The 16829-nt window shown below is 34.1% G+C and overlaps 4 protein-coding genes across 4 annotated transcripts; 1 reads left to right on the top strand and 3 right to left on the bottom strand.

The window, feature by feature from the left end:
- The first annotated feature begins 437 nt into the window (after positions 1-437).
- On the top strand, positions 438-2408 carry LOC125821867 (pectinesterase-like). Its single transcript, XM_049501234.1, has 2 exons — positions 438-1417; positions 1555-2408. The coding sequence occupies exons 1-2, from the start codon at positions 463-465 to the stop codon at positions 2244-2246; spliced, it is 1647 nt and encodes a 548-aa protein (XP_049357191.1). The 5' UTR covers positions 438-462; the 3' UTR covers positions 2247-2408.
- LOC125821875 (nuclear transport factor 2B) lies at positions 2375-3320 on the bottom strand. Its single transcript, XM_049501242.1, has 2 exons — positions 2967-3320; positions 2375-2700 (listed from the first exon to the last, which is right to left on the bottom strand). The coding sequence occupies exons 1-2, from the start codon at positions 3267-3269 to the stop codon at positions 2626-2628; spliced, it is 378 nt and encodes a 125-aa protein (XP_049357199.1). The 5' UTR covers positions 3270-3320; the 3' UTR covers positions 2375-2625.
- A 2221-nt stretch (positions 3321-5541) lies between these two features.
- On the bottom strand, positions 5542-6707 carry LOC125821868 (probable dolichyl-diphosphooligosaccharide--protein glycosyltransferase subunit 3B). Its single transcript, XM_049501235.1, has one exon. The coding sequence runs from the start codon at positions 6705-6707 to the stop codon at positions 5643-5645; it is 1065 nt and encodes a 354-aa protein (XP_049357192.1). The 3' UTR covers positions 5542-5642.
- Positions 6708-8168: 1461 nt separating this feature from the next.
- Positions 8169-10548, bottom strand: LOC125821814 (pentatricopeptide repeat-containing protein At4g21170). Its single transcript, XM_049501178.1, has 2 exons — positions 8606-10548; positions 8169-8336 (listed from the first exon to the last, which is right to left on the bottom strand). Exon 1 carries the CDS (start codon positions 10546-10548, stop codon positions 8794-8796), a length of 1755 nt encoding a protein of 584 aa, XP_049357135.1. The 3' UTR covers positions 8169-8336; positions 8606-8793.
- Positions 10549-16829: the final 6281 nt, after the last annotated feature.

The following is a 16829-nucleotide window of genomic DNA, read 5'->3' as shown; positions in this document are numbered from 1 at the left end:
TAAGAAATTGCAATTGAAGAACATAAATAAAAACAAATCATAAAAAATAGTATAAGTGTTTAAATGATACAAAAAAAATGGAGTAAGGGTTAAAATGGAACAAGACAAAGTTAGAGTATCAAAATGAAAAATGAGGACAAGTTTGAGGGATTGTGTATGTGTTTGGCCTTAAATAAAAATATAGTACTATTTACACTAGCATATATGGACTAACCATACCTACTTCGCCATGAAAAGAAACATTAATAGTAATATAAAATACCTGAATCTTTCCAGACCATCTAATAAAGTAAATTAAAGTAGCTTTATTAAATAGTGTTTTAATTAATTTAATCAAGTACTGTTTCTTACACAGTGTATTTTAAAATAATATCGAACATTATTGGTGTTTTTTTAGTCTATATATAATAATAATGCGAGAAATGAGAAGATCCATACCTCACTCCACATTTTCAGTAAGTCATGGCTACTTCCTCTCAACCATTGTTAGATTCTCCCAAAACAAAATCCTCCTCTTTTACTAAAGCTCTCTATGTGCTTCTCTCTTTAGCTGTTATTGTGGGCTCAGTTGGATTCATTTCAATCAATGGAAATAACCCATCAATTTCCTTGACAACCCGTGTTTGTGATACGGCCCATGATCAGCCATCTTGCTTAGCCATGCTGTCTGAGGTTGCACCTGCTGGTGTGATGGATACAAAAACACTTGATTTATTACAGATGGTTTTGCATAAATCGTCCTTAAAAATCCACGAGACGATCCATTTGGCGAGCAATGTGAATGGTCGGATCAATAATGGTCAGGAACAAGCAGCTCTAGCAGATTGTCTAGAGTTGATGGATTTATCAAGGGATAGATTAATGGACTCCATGATGGGACTTGGGAACCTATCGGCCCAAGCCCATTTTGATGTTCATTCATGGCTAAGTAGCATTCTCACCAACCATGTTACTTGCATAGATGGGCTAAATGGCCAGGCCCGGTCTATTATGGAGCCTATGTTGAATGATTTAGTAGCAAGAGCAAGGACTTCCTTGGCCTTGATGGTTGCAATTGCACCACCAAAGAATAATAATAATTTACCAACAGTTAGTGATGATGGATTGCCCTCATGGGTTAGTGCTAACGATAGAAAGCTTTTGCAACTTTCTGCTAATGCTATAGCAGCCAATGTTGTAGTGGCTAAAGATGGTAGTGGAAAATACAAGACTGTACTGGAAGCAGTTACGTCTGCTCCAGATAATAGTAAGACTCGATATGTTATTTATGTGAAAAAAGGAATTTATAAAGAAAATGTTGAGATTGGGAAAAAGAAGAAGAATATTATGCTTGTGGGTGATGGCATGGATGCAACTATTATCACTGGCAACTTGAATGTTATTGATGGCTCAACAACTTTCAAATCTGCAACTGTTGGTAAATAGTATCTCATTTCCCACTATACTCTTTTGACTTTGGTCTAACAAAGAGGCTTGGATTTTGACATAAACATGTGTGTTTGAAAAATTGATGAACTTGTTTACTTTGGTTGCCTAATTTATTTTTAAATGCAGCCGCTGTTGGGGATGGATTCATAGCCCAAGATCTACAATTCCAAAACACAGCTGGGCCACAAAAGCACCAAGCAGTGGCCCTTCGTGTTGGAGCAGATCAATCCGTTATCAACCGTTGCAAAATGGACGCATTCCAAGACACTCTCTATACCCACACTCTCCGTCAATTCTACAGAGATTGTTACATTACTGGTACTGTCGATTTCATTTTTGGTAACGCAGCAGTTGTGTTCCAAAACTCTAAACTCGCAGCCCGAAAGCCCATGAGCGGACAGAAAAACATGGTTACGGCTCAAGGTCGTGAAGATCCAAACCAAGTTACAGGAACTTCAATCCAGAATTGTGACATTATTCCTAGCTCGGACCTTGCACCAGTGAAAGGGTCCGTGAAGACATATTTGGGCAGACCATGGAAAGCGTATTCGCGGACAGTGTACATGCAGTCCAATATTGGAGACCATATTGATCCAGCAGGTTGGTCAGAATGGGACGGTGATTTTGCATTGAAAACATTGTATTATGGTGAGTACATGAACAAAGGAGCTGGTGCTGGAATTAGTAAGAGAGTGAACTGGCCTGGTTATCATAAAGCCTTAACTACATCAGAGGCCGCGAAATTCACTGTGGGTCAGCTCATTCAAGGAGCAGCATGGTTAAAATCTACTGGTGTCGCTTACACTGAAGGGTTGTGAGAAACTTGTTTGATTAAAAATATGTCTGCCATGTATTGCTAGTGAAGTTTTAGTATGTTTTGGTTGCTTTTTGTATGCTTGTTATGTGATAATAATATTTGTGGTACTGATGACTGAACCATGCCACAATACGAAGGTATAAATTAAATTATTTAGACTTGATGGTACTAGTGATTGCAAATTGAATTAATGTTACCCAGTATTACAAAGCAATTAGTAAATCAAATAATGTGATGCTCCTATTTCCTTCGTTAAGGCAAGATCACAATCAAATCAACTTACATCACCAATAATTTTCTCTCTTCCACATTTCCACTCAAATAAACACTGTTTTTTCTTTCTCTTGATCAACATTTTCGCCACATGAACGCTAGCTAAACTAGCCATAGTTGAGGCGAAATATGTCATTCTGCACAAAGAAGCTTCCTTCCATAGTTGGGATCAAGTGAAACATCTGCAATAATGCAATTACAAAAAAGACGTTTAAACTTACTTCTACAAGACATTTGGACTTAGTCAGCCCAAAGACACTCTTAGCATTGTGTCATACCGACCATTTTGAGCCAAGCCTGCACGGTTTCCTCTAAAAGACCTTCACAACATTAATTTTGTTACTTCTTTTTCTTATCAACTTCCGGTGTGTGACTTTGTTCGAACACACAACAAATATAAAAGCATACACTTAAACCACATATATGGAGGAAAGAGAGAAACAGAGACCTGACTAAACCTCAGTGGATGGTCCTCTCCAAGTAGTTGAATGCTTCCACTGACAAAGACTATGATCCCTCCAGAAAATGACGAAGGTTGAGAATCAATGGTGCTAATCACATGGCGGCATTGTCCAAAAGGCAAGGCATTAAGCTTAGCAGAGATATCTTCATTTCCGAGCAACTTTTGGCCCTCAAATGAGAACATGGAGCTTGGTTGATACAGAGTACCAATTGATGATCGATCATTGTCGAAAAGATTGTAGTAGTGATCCACAAATGCCCTTCCTACTATTTCTGTTTGTTCTTCCATGTCCCCTTTCAAAATTCTCAACTCACTTCCGATTGATGTCTTAAATAGTATTTCAAGCACAAAGAGGGCAAGGCTTGAGAGAATAGAATATATGAAAGTAAATGGTTTGGCTATCAAGGAAAGATTATATATAGGAAAAAGCAAAATGTAAAAAAGGGAATCTAGGCTGCTGCATGGATACGCAAGTTCATGGAAATAAAGAACAGGAAAAGGCTTAAAAAATTCAAATTCTTATGTACCTTTATAACTCAACGAAGGAAAGGAAAGAAGGGGCTGTTAAAAAAACAAAACAAAAAAGCTCAGCAAGATCTGCTGAAGCAAACCGACCATCAGCCAACAATTCTTTTTTCTTGATCTTTAATGTTTTTTTGACTGCACATAGTGTTTTCAAGATTCAACGCGTATGTAAGAAAATAATATGTAACTGAAGGAAGGGGAAGGAATATATTCTTTGCAGAACAAGTGAACAACTTTATATCTAAAAAGTGAAAAACAATTGTCACCCACTTCCACTTTTATGCAACAAAAAGAAAAAAACATAAGGTGGACCTCAAGTGCTTAATTAGCATAGGCAAGATCAAACTTAACAATATAACATGGCATCTCTCTCTTGATGGTAGAGTAGTTCTTAAGCAACGTTTCTCCAAAAATAAGCATCAAAATACCTTATATTTCTGCATTCAAGAAAAATAATTACTCCATTATACTTGGAACAGTCTCTCTGAAACAATAGCATAAATATTGTGGCTAAGTATAAAAGAAGTGGAAAAGAATACTGATAATCTTATATGATCAGCGAGGTTTCATAACTGGTAATAAAAGACTGTTTAAATGAAGGTAAGATGGTGGATTTTGAAACAAACTAATGTTCATTCGTTCCCTAGCGTCTTAAGATGAACTATCGATAAGCTATCGTATCTGGTGGTGGCAAGAGGTGGACCAGTGGACAGTTATTTCGAGGGGACTATAGCTAGTTAATTGCATGATCACACTCCAATGGATTCTTTCATTCGGACTGTTATTTTCAACCCATAAATAGGAAAAATTTCATGGTTAAAAGACAATGAAATAACTTAAATCTTCCTTCAGGGGTTTTTCAAAGACATAACTTCTTTTTTTGGAAAGGAAAAGAGGAAAAAACATGACTTTAGTATGAGTTATAATTGGGACTTCATCATATGTTTCCTCCATTAAACATGTATTAATAGAACATGGTAACAGTTACATATATTTGCACCATCAAGATAATCAAACATGCGACAAGAAAACAACCAAACAAGAGGAATCCATTCAATACTAAGATAATTCTTTTCCACTTGTTTTATTTTCAACTGCACCAAGAAAACTGTCCATCGCCAACTTCTCCCCCCTCCTTGACTCTTCACTCACCCAAGAAAACCATCTATCATTATTGATAAACACAAGAAAACAATCATTCCTCTGCGTAAAATCCATTAACAGAAAGAAAAATTGCCGCAGAACTTCCATAGGCTGTATAACTTGAATTGAGATAATACAAAAGCACTACATCAAAGTGCAACCCTTTTTCATCTTTTCCTTCTTCACTAGTAATTTACTCCTTTAATGAAAGATCATTGTGTTCATTGAAAATACAAAGCTGCAAAATTACCTAAATAATTTCCTTTAGTTTCCATATAGACCATATCCAAGTGTCTTCAAAAAAAGGAAAACTACTTCCTTTACAAACATGGAAAGGAAGATACCTTTTGCAGATAGCAACATAAATCAAATAACAAAAGCATGGGGTTAACAACTGGAATACATAGTTTAGAGCCCAAAACCTCTTTTTTCGTAATTCTAACCAAAACCTTAACCTTTTGTTGTCCTATTAATGCCCCAAACCATGAAAACCTTCAATCGCCGCAGCATTACTTGTATTGGTGGTTGGAAGGTAAATATTCCTCTATTGATGCTAATATTTGTTAAAAATACAATTTAAATTTATGGAGGCCCTCTCATTTCTCAGGGGAGGCAACACCAATATCTAATCTCTGACTGTTTACACAATAATTTCCCTCATCTTGCCTGACGTATAACAAACAATTCACATATTAGACAATTAGATAGAAGCTAACAAGTGGTGATAACAGAAATGGCACAAGATTAATGATCATGTAGGTAACTAAAAAAGTCAGTAAAGTTTGAGAGATATAAAGTGAAGAATTATTGGTAAGAAATTTTTAACCGGCAAACAAATGCTTCACTACAAGATAAAAAGCTCGATAAATCTAAAATGTAAAAGCTGAAACTTTTCTGTCAACTACTTTTAGTTGAATTGGAATCAGCTCACATGTAGTTTAAACTACAAAACTCTTACCTAAGAGAATAAAAGCCAGACAAACTACATTGCTATCACATCCAACCTGAAGGCCAATAAGCATGAACACCATAGCCAGTCTTCCAATTATTTAAGTAAATCACCCTCTTTACCGCCCAAAACGAAACGAAGAGCCCCAAAGCCATGAGCAAACTCTGTGTTCCCCTGTTCTTCAGATGAACCAAAATATGAGTCATTAGTGCCAACAACAATCCAACAATCGTGTACAAGAATCCAACAGCAAAACCTTCAGCTCCTAACTGCATCCCTGATCCTTGGTAAAAGATATGATACTTCCCTGGATCATTTCTATCAATCAAAAACAGAGGTGCTTTCCTAATTATAGTATACATTGTCCCTGAAACACTGAAGAAGTACACTAGAATCGATGCAACCATCCATATATACTTATTCTGCAAAAGGGTGTTTCCAATAACAAACTTTTTCACCAAAAATGGACTCCAAATCAAAAACCCAGCACCAATAATCATCATCATTTTCTTCGGAATAACTGGGGGCGCATGAATTGGACCCAAATTAACATTCGAATTCATCTCCACAAACTCCTTCATCGAGTCAGCTCCCATAGAAAAACCAGAAGCATCCATTTTAATACAATCAGTTTTAACGTCCGTCACATAAATGGGTATTAACCGAATATGGGGTAAAGATTGAACATCAAAAAGCTCGAAGGAAGACTTTGATTCTTGAAATTCTATGATGAAGAAGAAAATCTGAGTGTTGTTTTGGGGGTTGTTGGTGAGGAAAGAAGAGGAGAGAAGGGAGAATTCATATTTGATACTAGGGATTGAGTTATCGGGTTTAGAGTGGAGTTGTCTGGCGTCGAAGAATATGAGGGATGAGAATGGTTTAGGTGAAGGAATTGAGAGGATGCGTTGGAGAAGGGGGTCTTTGAGGTGGATCAGACCGAGGGGAGATTTTGATCGGAGATGTATCAGCTCGGAGAGTAAATCATTGGAAGAATTGGAAAGGGTAATGATGGGTGAGAGGAGAAACAGGATAGTAATGAGTAGAAAACAAGATAGAATTGTAGAGATCGCCATTATTGATTTGATGAAAGATTTCCAGGTTTCATGCATGCATGAAGCAGAAATGTCAAAAAGGTTTTTTGTGTTGGATTTGGAAGGGCAAGAAATGGATGGGCCGATGGGCATGTGGTTTGATTTGGGTCGGGTAAAGAAAATTGGGCGGTGACCCATTTGGGAGTACTCATTCATTATACTTGGTCAATATTGATTTGACACACTCCACCAAGAAAGAAGGAAATTTTACTAATATATAACATTCAATGTTTGGAAAAATGCATTGAGAAATGACTAGTTAGTAATAAGAGTAAATTAGGAACTAAATGTTTCTAAAGTGAAAAAGTATGAATAAACTGAATAATGTTCAACCTCCGATATTTAATAAAGACTTTTTAGGAATTTTTATTGAAAATTTATCAATATTAAAAAGCGGATTAAGCTTTTTTGGTAATTTAGAAACATTATTTAAAGCTTGATTAACGTATAAAAAGTGATTATTTGCGAATATCATCCTTAAGATTTGAGTGGGACTAGAGATACATTATTTAGGTCAATAATCGACTTTACTAAATGTGAACTAATAAATAAGAAAAGATGTTTGAGTCTAACATAAGCAAAACAAAAACATACACAATTACAGTTTATCTTGTTGGCGGAGCTTGCAGAATCTTCAAAACATATGTATTTTATTTCTTCAGTCCAGCAAGTATAGTCTTTTCTCTTCCTTACTTAGGTCTTTTCTGTGCTTAGCACCTCAGTAAATCATTTGTTGATCTTTGTATGACCAATTGTAAACCACAGGTCAAAAGCAAGTGGCAGATGCTCTCACTTGCTGCATAGCTCAAAACCTCTTTTTGGATATTCTCACAAGCTTCAATCCATGTAAAGAAAACCACATGGAATGGAACATTGGATCTCAACATCTGTTTCAATGGCCAATGACTGGTAACTTCTCTTTTGTTAATTTTCTGTAGAATGATTTCACTGTGAATAGACCCTTCTTGCTAGAAATCCATGCTATGTTGTCTTCAGTATTAGTTAGCTGCTGATATGAGTTCAAATGATTGAAAAAATCAACAGACTTGAAATTTACTCAGAGGTTGATATCCCAAATCCATTTACTCTGTAGATGCAGCTTTTGAAGGCAATGTGAATAAATCTGAAAACACAACTTGCAAAGGTCTGTGTCCTTTCCACAAAGAAACTTTTCTGCTGTTGCCCACCTTGATCCCAGTATTAGAGGCCACAGAGATCTAATGTCCTCCAGTAATGATACACCATCTGAAAACAGAGTCATCACATATGAGTGACATGAATCCAACACGCTATTAATCAGAAAGATATTGCTTCTTCCACCTGGCTAACCTTTTCTCACATTTCATCACTCCTTCCCAGATGCTATCAACTTTATACTTAGCCCCCAATCACAATCCAAGACGAGTGTTGGTAAGGTACCAACTTTGCAGCCTAAGGTAGCAGTTAGAATGCAGCAATTAGTCACTTCATTGACTGGATACAAGTAACTTTTCTCCAATTAATAGGAAGCCCAGAGACAACTTCAAATACCACTAGAATTACACTCAGATGTTTAAGTTGATTGACCTCAGCGTCACACATCACAAGAGACAGTATGAATCACTTCAGAAAGAGTGAAAGCTGAAATGCAACCGAATAGTGACACCTCTGCTAGGGGAGATGTACAGTCTAACATGCAATTGTCACGAGAACTCTTTAGGCGATGATGCAGAGGACTGACATAAAAATTTTAGATCGTCAATACTGCCAATTTACAAACGAGTCCACCATGACAGCAGTATATAAACAGTCAAGTGTAGCCAAAAGTATGAAATCTTCTGCTGTCAAACAATTGGACTATTACATAAATGAAAATCCTTTCTGAACAGAATTTTGAGTCAAATGAAAAAGGGAAAGAGAAAAGGAACAGAAATTACCTTTTGTAAGTAAAGGACAGATTCATATTTCTCATTGTATGCTGTTTAAATTGTGCATAGAGAGATAAAAAATTGGATGGCTACCGAAAGCGAGCATCACCAAGATCTACTCTCAGGTGAGCAACCATGCTGTACAGTATGTATTGTAAGTGAAGAGATAAAATATAAATGAGGCGAAAATGTATTATTTAGCCAAACCCAGAAATCAATCGCTTATATGCTTTTTTGTCAGGTTTAAACCCCAATTTCAACATATCATCATGCAGTCTCATTGCTTTTCTAAACTCCTGTTCCTGACATAGCCCTCTAATCATGATTGAAAAACTTTCGCTGCTTAACATATCATGTGTTCTCATGTAATCGAAGATCTTTAGAGCTTCTTCACACCGTCTTGATTTAAACAGTCTGTCAAGTAGTAAACCATAGGTCTCTACATCTAAAGCAACACCAAGTCTCTCTAGTTCAGTATGTAAAGAAATGGCAGAATCAATCCTTCTGCTAAAGCAATAGTGCCGCACCAAAGAGCAACAACAAAAAGATTCAAACTGAAGTCTTCTTTGAAAAATTACATTCAGAAGCTCCTCAGCTTCTTTCCACTGACGCTTTTCACATTGAGAAACTATAAATTTAGATACTTGAGATACGGGAGGTATGAATCCTCTTCCTATCAAGTCTTTCAACAAACTGCTAACTTCCAGTGATGGATTTTCATTGCATAGGACACTCATGAAGGCACTATAGCATTTGTCACTGATGAATATTTTTCTCTCAACTATAATGTTGTACATCCAAATAGCATCTTCAGCTTTACCTTCCTTGGAGAATGCCCTTAGCATAGAGCCATAAGTATTGTCTTGTAGCTTAATCCTTTTTTCATAAGCTTCCCTGAAAAACAATTCAGCTGCATATGCTTTTCCCATATCAGAGAACCTTCGAATCACAGAATCATAGTCAGGTGACACAACTTTCGGGAGATGTCCTTTTTCCACCATGGAACTCATCACTGATTCAATCACTTCGGCATTTTGATATTTGCAAGCACCATCAAGAATTGAGCTAAAAGTATTAAAGGTAGAATCAATACTTTTACTGAACATATCATTTAAATAACCAAATGCAGCTTCAAAATTCCCTCTTTCAGAATAGCAGTCTATGAGTATGTTATAAATAAGAGGACTGCATATACCCTTATCAAGAATAGGAACAATTTGCTCAAATTTCCCATCTTTACAAAGCATCTGAGCAATTAAAGACCATGTAACCACATTCTCCTGAACCCCATTACGAATAATAGAACCATAATAACACCAACCCAGTCTTAAATCATTCTTACTGAGTAGTAAATTAAGCAATGTATTACAACAATTAACAGACACAAAATAGCCATATTCTCTAACTATTTGATAAACCTGAAGAGCTTCCAGGAACAAACCTTTATTGCAGTAACATTCAAGAACTGAGCTCAAGACTGAAGACTGAATGTGAATATCACCAGCTTTCAATGACTGAATCAAGAAAACCACAATTTGGGCTGGTGGGTATGTTTGAATGAGAGAATCCAAGATGGGTTTTGCGGGTTTGGATAGTCCGGACCCGAGAAGTATATACACAAGTGTACAAAGAACTTTGGCATCAGGTTGGAACCCAAAATTGTTCTTGGCATAGTCGAAGAAGCGTAGAGAGACTTGTGGGTTGGTTCGGGTGTTGTGGAGGATTTGAAGGAAGAGAGATGGAGTAAATTGTGAAGAACAAAGTTTGAGGTTCTTGAGAAGTGAAGGCCATTGATTTGTTTGTCTTTGCAAGAGAATAGAGGAAATTTGGGAAACTAATTGGGTTTGTTTGAATTGGATTCTCCAACTTTGGGGCTTTTGTGTTGTTGTTAGAGTGCTTGCTATTGCGATTGATTTCTGGAAGAGAAAGAGAGCTCTAGAGGCAATGGTCATTTCAGTTATGGTGCAGCGAATCAGTTTCAATTGCGAAGAGAGTTGCAGAGAATTTTCCGTACATTTTCTATGGGTCAAATTTGTAAAAGGTGGCTAGTTTTTAAAAGCTTGCCAACGAGCCCAATTCTATGAACAAGCACAATTTCATTTGAAGTTTTTGCACGGATGGCCTATTTTGAGTCCAAAGTTAATGTATGGGTAATGAGACTTTGAATCCTGCATCAATTTTAGGAAAGTTGATTTGGGGCTTATATTATTAAGCTTTCTAATTTCGGAGAAGGGGCAAAAATGTTTCTCAACTATTTGAATTGGTATAAAATTACCCTACATTTACCTGTCGGCTTCAAAATACCCTTAACCTCAACCATTTGGCTAAAAAATACCCTTATGTCTAACGACTCATACTCATAAGGTGGATGGAAGACAATATTATACCAAATCTCATAGTTTAAGGGCATTTTAGGAAATATCGAGGGTATTTTTTATGGAAAAATTGAATAAAATAGCAAAATATTAATTCAAATTATATGGTATAACCACAGTTTGATTTAATTGTAACCCGTAGCAAATAGTTGTCATTCGTCACTCTCCCCAGCTTTTTGGCTCACCAGTCTCTTCCTCGCCCCTCTCACTTTATACAAACACAAATGTATAAAATGTGTTTGTGTTTGTATAAAGCGAGAGAAAACTCTATATACAAATACAAATACATATATTTTTATCCTATACACTTATAATTATACAAATACAAATTTTTCCCTGCACATTTCTCTTTTGTCTTTCTCTCTTTCTCGCTTTATACAACACAGATTATACAAATTACAATGTATAATTTGTGTTGTATAAAGCGAGAGAGAGAGAGATTTGATATACAAACGTTTTATTTCGATTCAATTGTATACCAATTCAAATTTTATGCAGATATACAAACACAATCATTGATACATATACATAGTAGTTACATATATACAATTATCTAACCGATATATATATACAATTGTTGTGCTTTTATACAAACGAGATGCCTGCCAGCGAAATTATACAAATCTGATGCTCCTGCCAGCGAGTTATACAATCTGATGCTCCGTATCAAACATAAAGTTTGTTATGGAACGCAATTATGCAAACTATAGCTATAACATACAAATATGATTTTTATGTTTGCTAAACCTAAAATTTACTCTTTTTTTATTCAAAAAATTGGTGTCAAGGATATTTGAGATCGAAAGATGAACGAAGGATTATTTTGTGTCAATTCAAATAATTAAGGAACATTTTAGGTCCTTCTCAGTCCTAACTTTAATAACTAGTTTTTGAGGTATGATTCTCTTTGAATTATATTATCGACAAGAGCCGAGACATCAGATTTGTAATTAGAATTTTCAGAAAGCACCAAAAGATAAAGAAGGGGACAACTTTAGCACGTGAGTCACCAATGAATCCATGTGAGTGTATAAATCTTACTTAAAATGTTACAATAAATTGCTTGCCAGTTTCAATGAGTTAAAAGCTGAGAGGCTAATGAGCCTCTTGACTTTCATTCCGATAATTCATATTTGACATTTGTGATTCACAAAGCAAAAGAAAAAGGGAAACTATGGTACAAGAAATTGATAGCATTATGCTACGTGATTTTCCAAACAGGATAAAAAATTCCCAGCTAGATGTTATTGTAGGCTTGAAAATTCATACGTCTTTTAATTTGTTTGTTTTATTTTTATTTTTTTAAATATTATTATTTTATATTTAGTAACTATTTATACCAACATCCTATATGACATATTTAAAATCTAAAGATTCAAAAGATATTTTGATAAATTAAACATATCTTTAATTGAAGATAATAAGATTTCAAAAAAAAATCTTCTTTTTTTTCAATGGAGAGTGTACTCCCTCAATTCACATTTACTTGTCCACTTTAAACTTTCTACACTTCTTAAGAAATAATGATTAATGCTATGAGTATTTTAGCACAATACTCGTGTTAATTGGTGTTTAGTCTTATCCCTTAGGTCTTGAAAAATGATGTGGTGAATAAATAATAAATATTGAGGGGGTTTCTCTTTATATACGCAAAGGCCAAATATACCCCTGCACTATAGGAAATAGTTTAAATCTATCCCTCCCGTTATACTTTTGGGCTAAATATACCCTTATAACTAATAGAGGACATGTGGACGGCTAAGATTAAATGAACTATTCAATTGAAAATAAATCAAATTCGGATATAACCCGCCCCGCTTCAATAATTTAACCCGACCTAATTATAACATGGACCCACCCAATTTATAACATTGACCTAATTAAACTCTGAATTCATGCATACATAGAGAAAATGCCACTGCTTTAGAAAGAACAGGCGCATATTGCTAATTTCGATTCTAAGGATATCCTAATCAAATGACAGTGGAAGCACTTTCAGATGAAGGGTAATCTTTGAATACGAAGGTAGGAGAAATCAGTTTCATGTTATAGAATGGGAAAAAACTAAAGAGGAGATCAATTCAGAAAATAAATTACCATTCAGGTTATGTGTTGAGAATTCACTCTTCCTCTTTTTGATGTTATCTCACATGTATTTTCCTAGTTTTTCTTTGTCCAGAATTTAAGACTGCTCACTTGTTCATTGATCTCAAAATCTCCCTTAACTGACTAACTGAGGTGTTTATGAACAAGCAAACTATAGTTGACAACAACATCATGACTGAACCAAGAATTTCACAAGTGTTTGCTGATCTGCATACCGTTAACGCTAGAAAAATAAACCTGAAGTTAATATTAAGCAAGTCTAGAAACAAGATACTGTACGCTGAAGCAAAGGATTCGTTTGTCGATTTTCTGTTCAGTTTCCTCACTGGGTCAAATGTCAAAATTAGGTTGGGTTAAATTATGGGGCGGGCGGGACGGGTTATATCCAAATTTGATTTGTTTCAAATTGAATAGTTCATTTAATCTTAGCCGTCCACATGTCCTATGTTAGTCATTAGGGTATATTTAATCCAAAAGTATAACGGGAGGAGTATATTTAAACTATTTCCTATAGTTTAGGGGTATATTTGACTATTTGCCGTATACTAAAAATGGCAAATAACAACAAGAACATATATAATGAGCAAAAAAATTAAAGCGAACGGAGGGGGCTGTTATTTTTCTTCTCCCTTAAATGATTTACTAAATTCCAACAAGAATTTTTAACTGTTTTGTACATGCTCGATAAGATTCAGTCACGGGCCAAGTTAGGCTAATGCAACCAAAAATCAATACTGTACTATTTTTTTTTTAGATTTAGATCACCATTGTGGTGGGGGTCAAGGAATGCAACCAAAAAATAAATACTTTTTATTAATTAGACCACTATTGTCGTGGGGGACATGTATAATCAGCATCGAGAAAAGTGAAAATACGGAGAGAGAGAGGGGGACATGTATTGTCTTGCTCTCAAATATAACTCGTATGTTCCATATTTATCATTAGTGATGGATCCTCGATTTTCAGAGTAATATAGTGCTTGATTTAAACTTAAAACCTAAAAGTGAATTTTAATCTCCTAATCATCTTAACTTAGTTTATTAATGATATAATTATTGAGATCCACTTGAGTAATGTCAAATGTTGATGCCCTAATTTACCATTCCCTGTGTTTTTATTTTAATGTCCTTATTAAAAATAGATGTTTCCTAATGCTTATTATTTTTTACAAAATTAATATAATAAATAATATTATTCTTTCTATTTTATTCTTAAGAATTATTAGTCTTGAAAGTATGAATTTGACAAACATAGAAAAACTAAATGTTTAATTCATGTTCATCGGTCAATTTAATTAATTACGTAAACTAATTTATGTTAATGTATTGAAAACTTGACTTCAAAAGACACTAAATAAGTGTACAATGATAAATTTATTTGATTTTTTAAAGGATGTGAAATCTAAAATAGTGACATATAAATATAAATGGAGAAAATAGTATCAAACTTTATTATTAGTACTTCTTTCCTTGATTCAAGTTTGTGAGCCATTCTTCTGAAATTGTTTTCTTCCTACTTGTCCGTCTTTGGGGTTTGTGTAATAGTGGAACAAATCCCTATAGATGTCCCGTTACAAAATTTGAACTTCCCCTTGATTCGAAGAAGCATCTCAAGTTAATTAGTACTAATAAGGAATTAATTAATTACGTGGTATGAGGTTAAAATGTTTAAGATGTAAGATCTAGGCAAAGTTGTGGAAATTTTTTGATAAAGAAATTCCATATCTGTTTTCTCTTCTCTTCGACATCAAAAAAAAATTAAATGTGTCACTAGTATTGATTTCAATGAAACTTTAATATTTTCATTGATTAATAAATAATAATTGAAACATTTACTATTTTGGAGGGCCATTTGACTTTATATCTTTGAAGAAGGACGAACTCTTCCTCATATAAATAAGTTGATGTACGGAATAGAAATACAAGATACTACATCCTAAAAAAATGAAAAATGTGTTCTCAAATCTCAATCAACGTAAAGCCTATATCTGTAATATTGAGATTCACAACAAGTCAAATGATTACTTTAACAATAACCATGCTTTATTAGCCCCTTAATTTAAGGTTATTTCCCCCCATTAATCTACGTGATGTTTTTTTTTTTCTTTTGTGAAAGTATAGCTACTCCATATTATATTCTCCTTTGATCTATTTTATTTTTAAAAGATAGTATTTAATTAAAAGAATAATGTGATTAAATTATTTTTATATATTCTTTGATCTCAATTGAATATTATTTTTCCTGCACTATATTTATTAAATAAGAATAAAATGAAGATTAGCTATTAATTATATTTTAGTTTTTAAAATTAATAATTATTCTTGCTTGATTATTTAATAAGCACAATAATTAAAATTAATAGAAAATCAAATACTCCCTCCGTCTCATTTTATGTAGCGCCACCTTTTGACTTCACACAATGGTTAAAAAACTGAAGATTTTTAAAATAACTTTTAAACATTTATATTTCATAAATTATTTTTAACAAAATGACAGTTAAAATGAACGGAGATCAAGTAATAAGGAGTTAAGAGAATGCAGTTTGTCAAATCGAAGGTGGTTTTCATATAATAAGTCCATTCAAAAGAGGCATATTGCAATATTAAAAGCACTTTAGACCCCACTTTTATTTTCTGCCCCCAAAATCACTTCATTGGCAGCATGGATACCCTCACACTCTCTTCGTGGGGATTTTATAATTTTGCATGCTCTTTCTGGATATGTGTGCTATTGCCTAAATTACTCACTTTTAAAATTAAAAAAATATTGAGTAGAGTATTCGTCATCTCTAAAGATTTATATTTTAAAAATTGTCAAAAATATTCTTTGACTAATAAAATAATTGAAATTTGTTCTCCATCTATCTATAATAAGATCTCAATTGTTTTTAATATTATTTATTGGGGTTAAAGTCATCGAAATCTAATAGATGAGCAATTTTAATAGTTTAGTTGATTGATTAATTTAATTTTCATCTTATTAGTGAGAATTTAATTTTTCACCTTTGTAATTTTCTTTCCCATTTCTGTTGCCTTTTTTCCTCAATAGATAGAAAGAAAATTAACGTTAAAAGTAAGGATTTAACAAGTGAAGGGAGAACAAATTTAAATTACTTTTAATATTATAAAGGGAAAAAGGTCTAAAAAATAATTTAACTTTGATCGAAATTGATGTTACGATGCCAAACTTTGGAAAGAACTTTTTACCCCCTGTACTATTTAATAGTGTATTTTAAAGGTATATATGTGTCTACGTGGACATCATAAATATTTCATCATTTTAACTAGTAATGTGTCCATGTGGACACATATATACCTTTAAAATACACTATTAAATAGTGCAGGGGGTAAAAGGTCCTCCATAAAGTTTGGTATCGTAACAGCAATTTCGGTCAAAATTAGAGTATTTTTCAGACCATTTTCCCTATTATAAAAACATTTTTGAACATTTAGGAGAATGCATTAATCTACTATATCAGTGCCGTAACCAAAAATTCCAACAAGGATTTGAAGCTGAGCACCATGTAAGTTTTGAGCATATCCTTATTACTGCGCTACAAGTCTCCGTTGGTTCTATGAGTATCCAAAAATTTATATATACCACTATAAAGTAAGATGTAATTTTTGAACAAAGTAACTCCATCCTAACAGTACAATTGAATTGTTTTGGTTTCTAAAAAAGCCATATTGGATTGATATTTTTGAAAAACATTCCATTTTTGGAACACCAAACATGGCGGTCCTCAATTTTTG

This window comes from Solanum verrucosum, unplaced genomic scaffold, assembly GCF_900185275.1.
Source record: "Solanum verrucosum unplaced genomic scaffold, falcon-dt-bn FXZP01000103.1, whole genome shotgun sequence".
Classification (NCBI taxonomy): Eukaryota; Viridiplantae; Streptophyta; class Magnoliopsida; order Solanales; family Solanaceae; genus Solanum; species Solanum verrucosum.
Note: the sequence above shows the minus strand (reverse complement) of the source record. Positions and strands in the feature narration are given on the sequence as shown.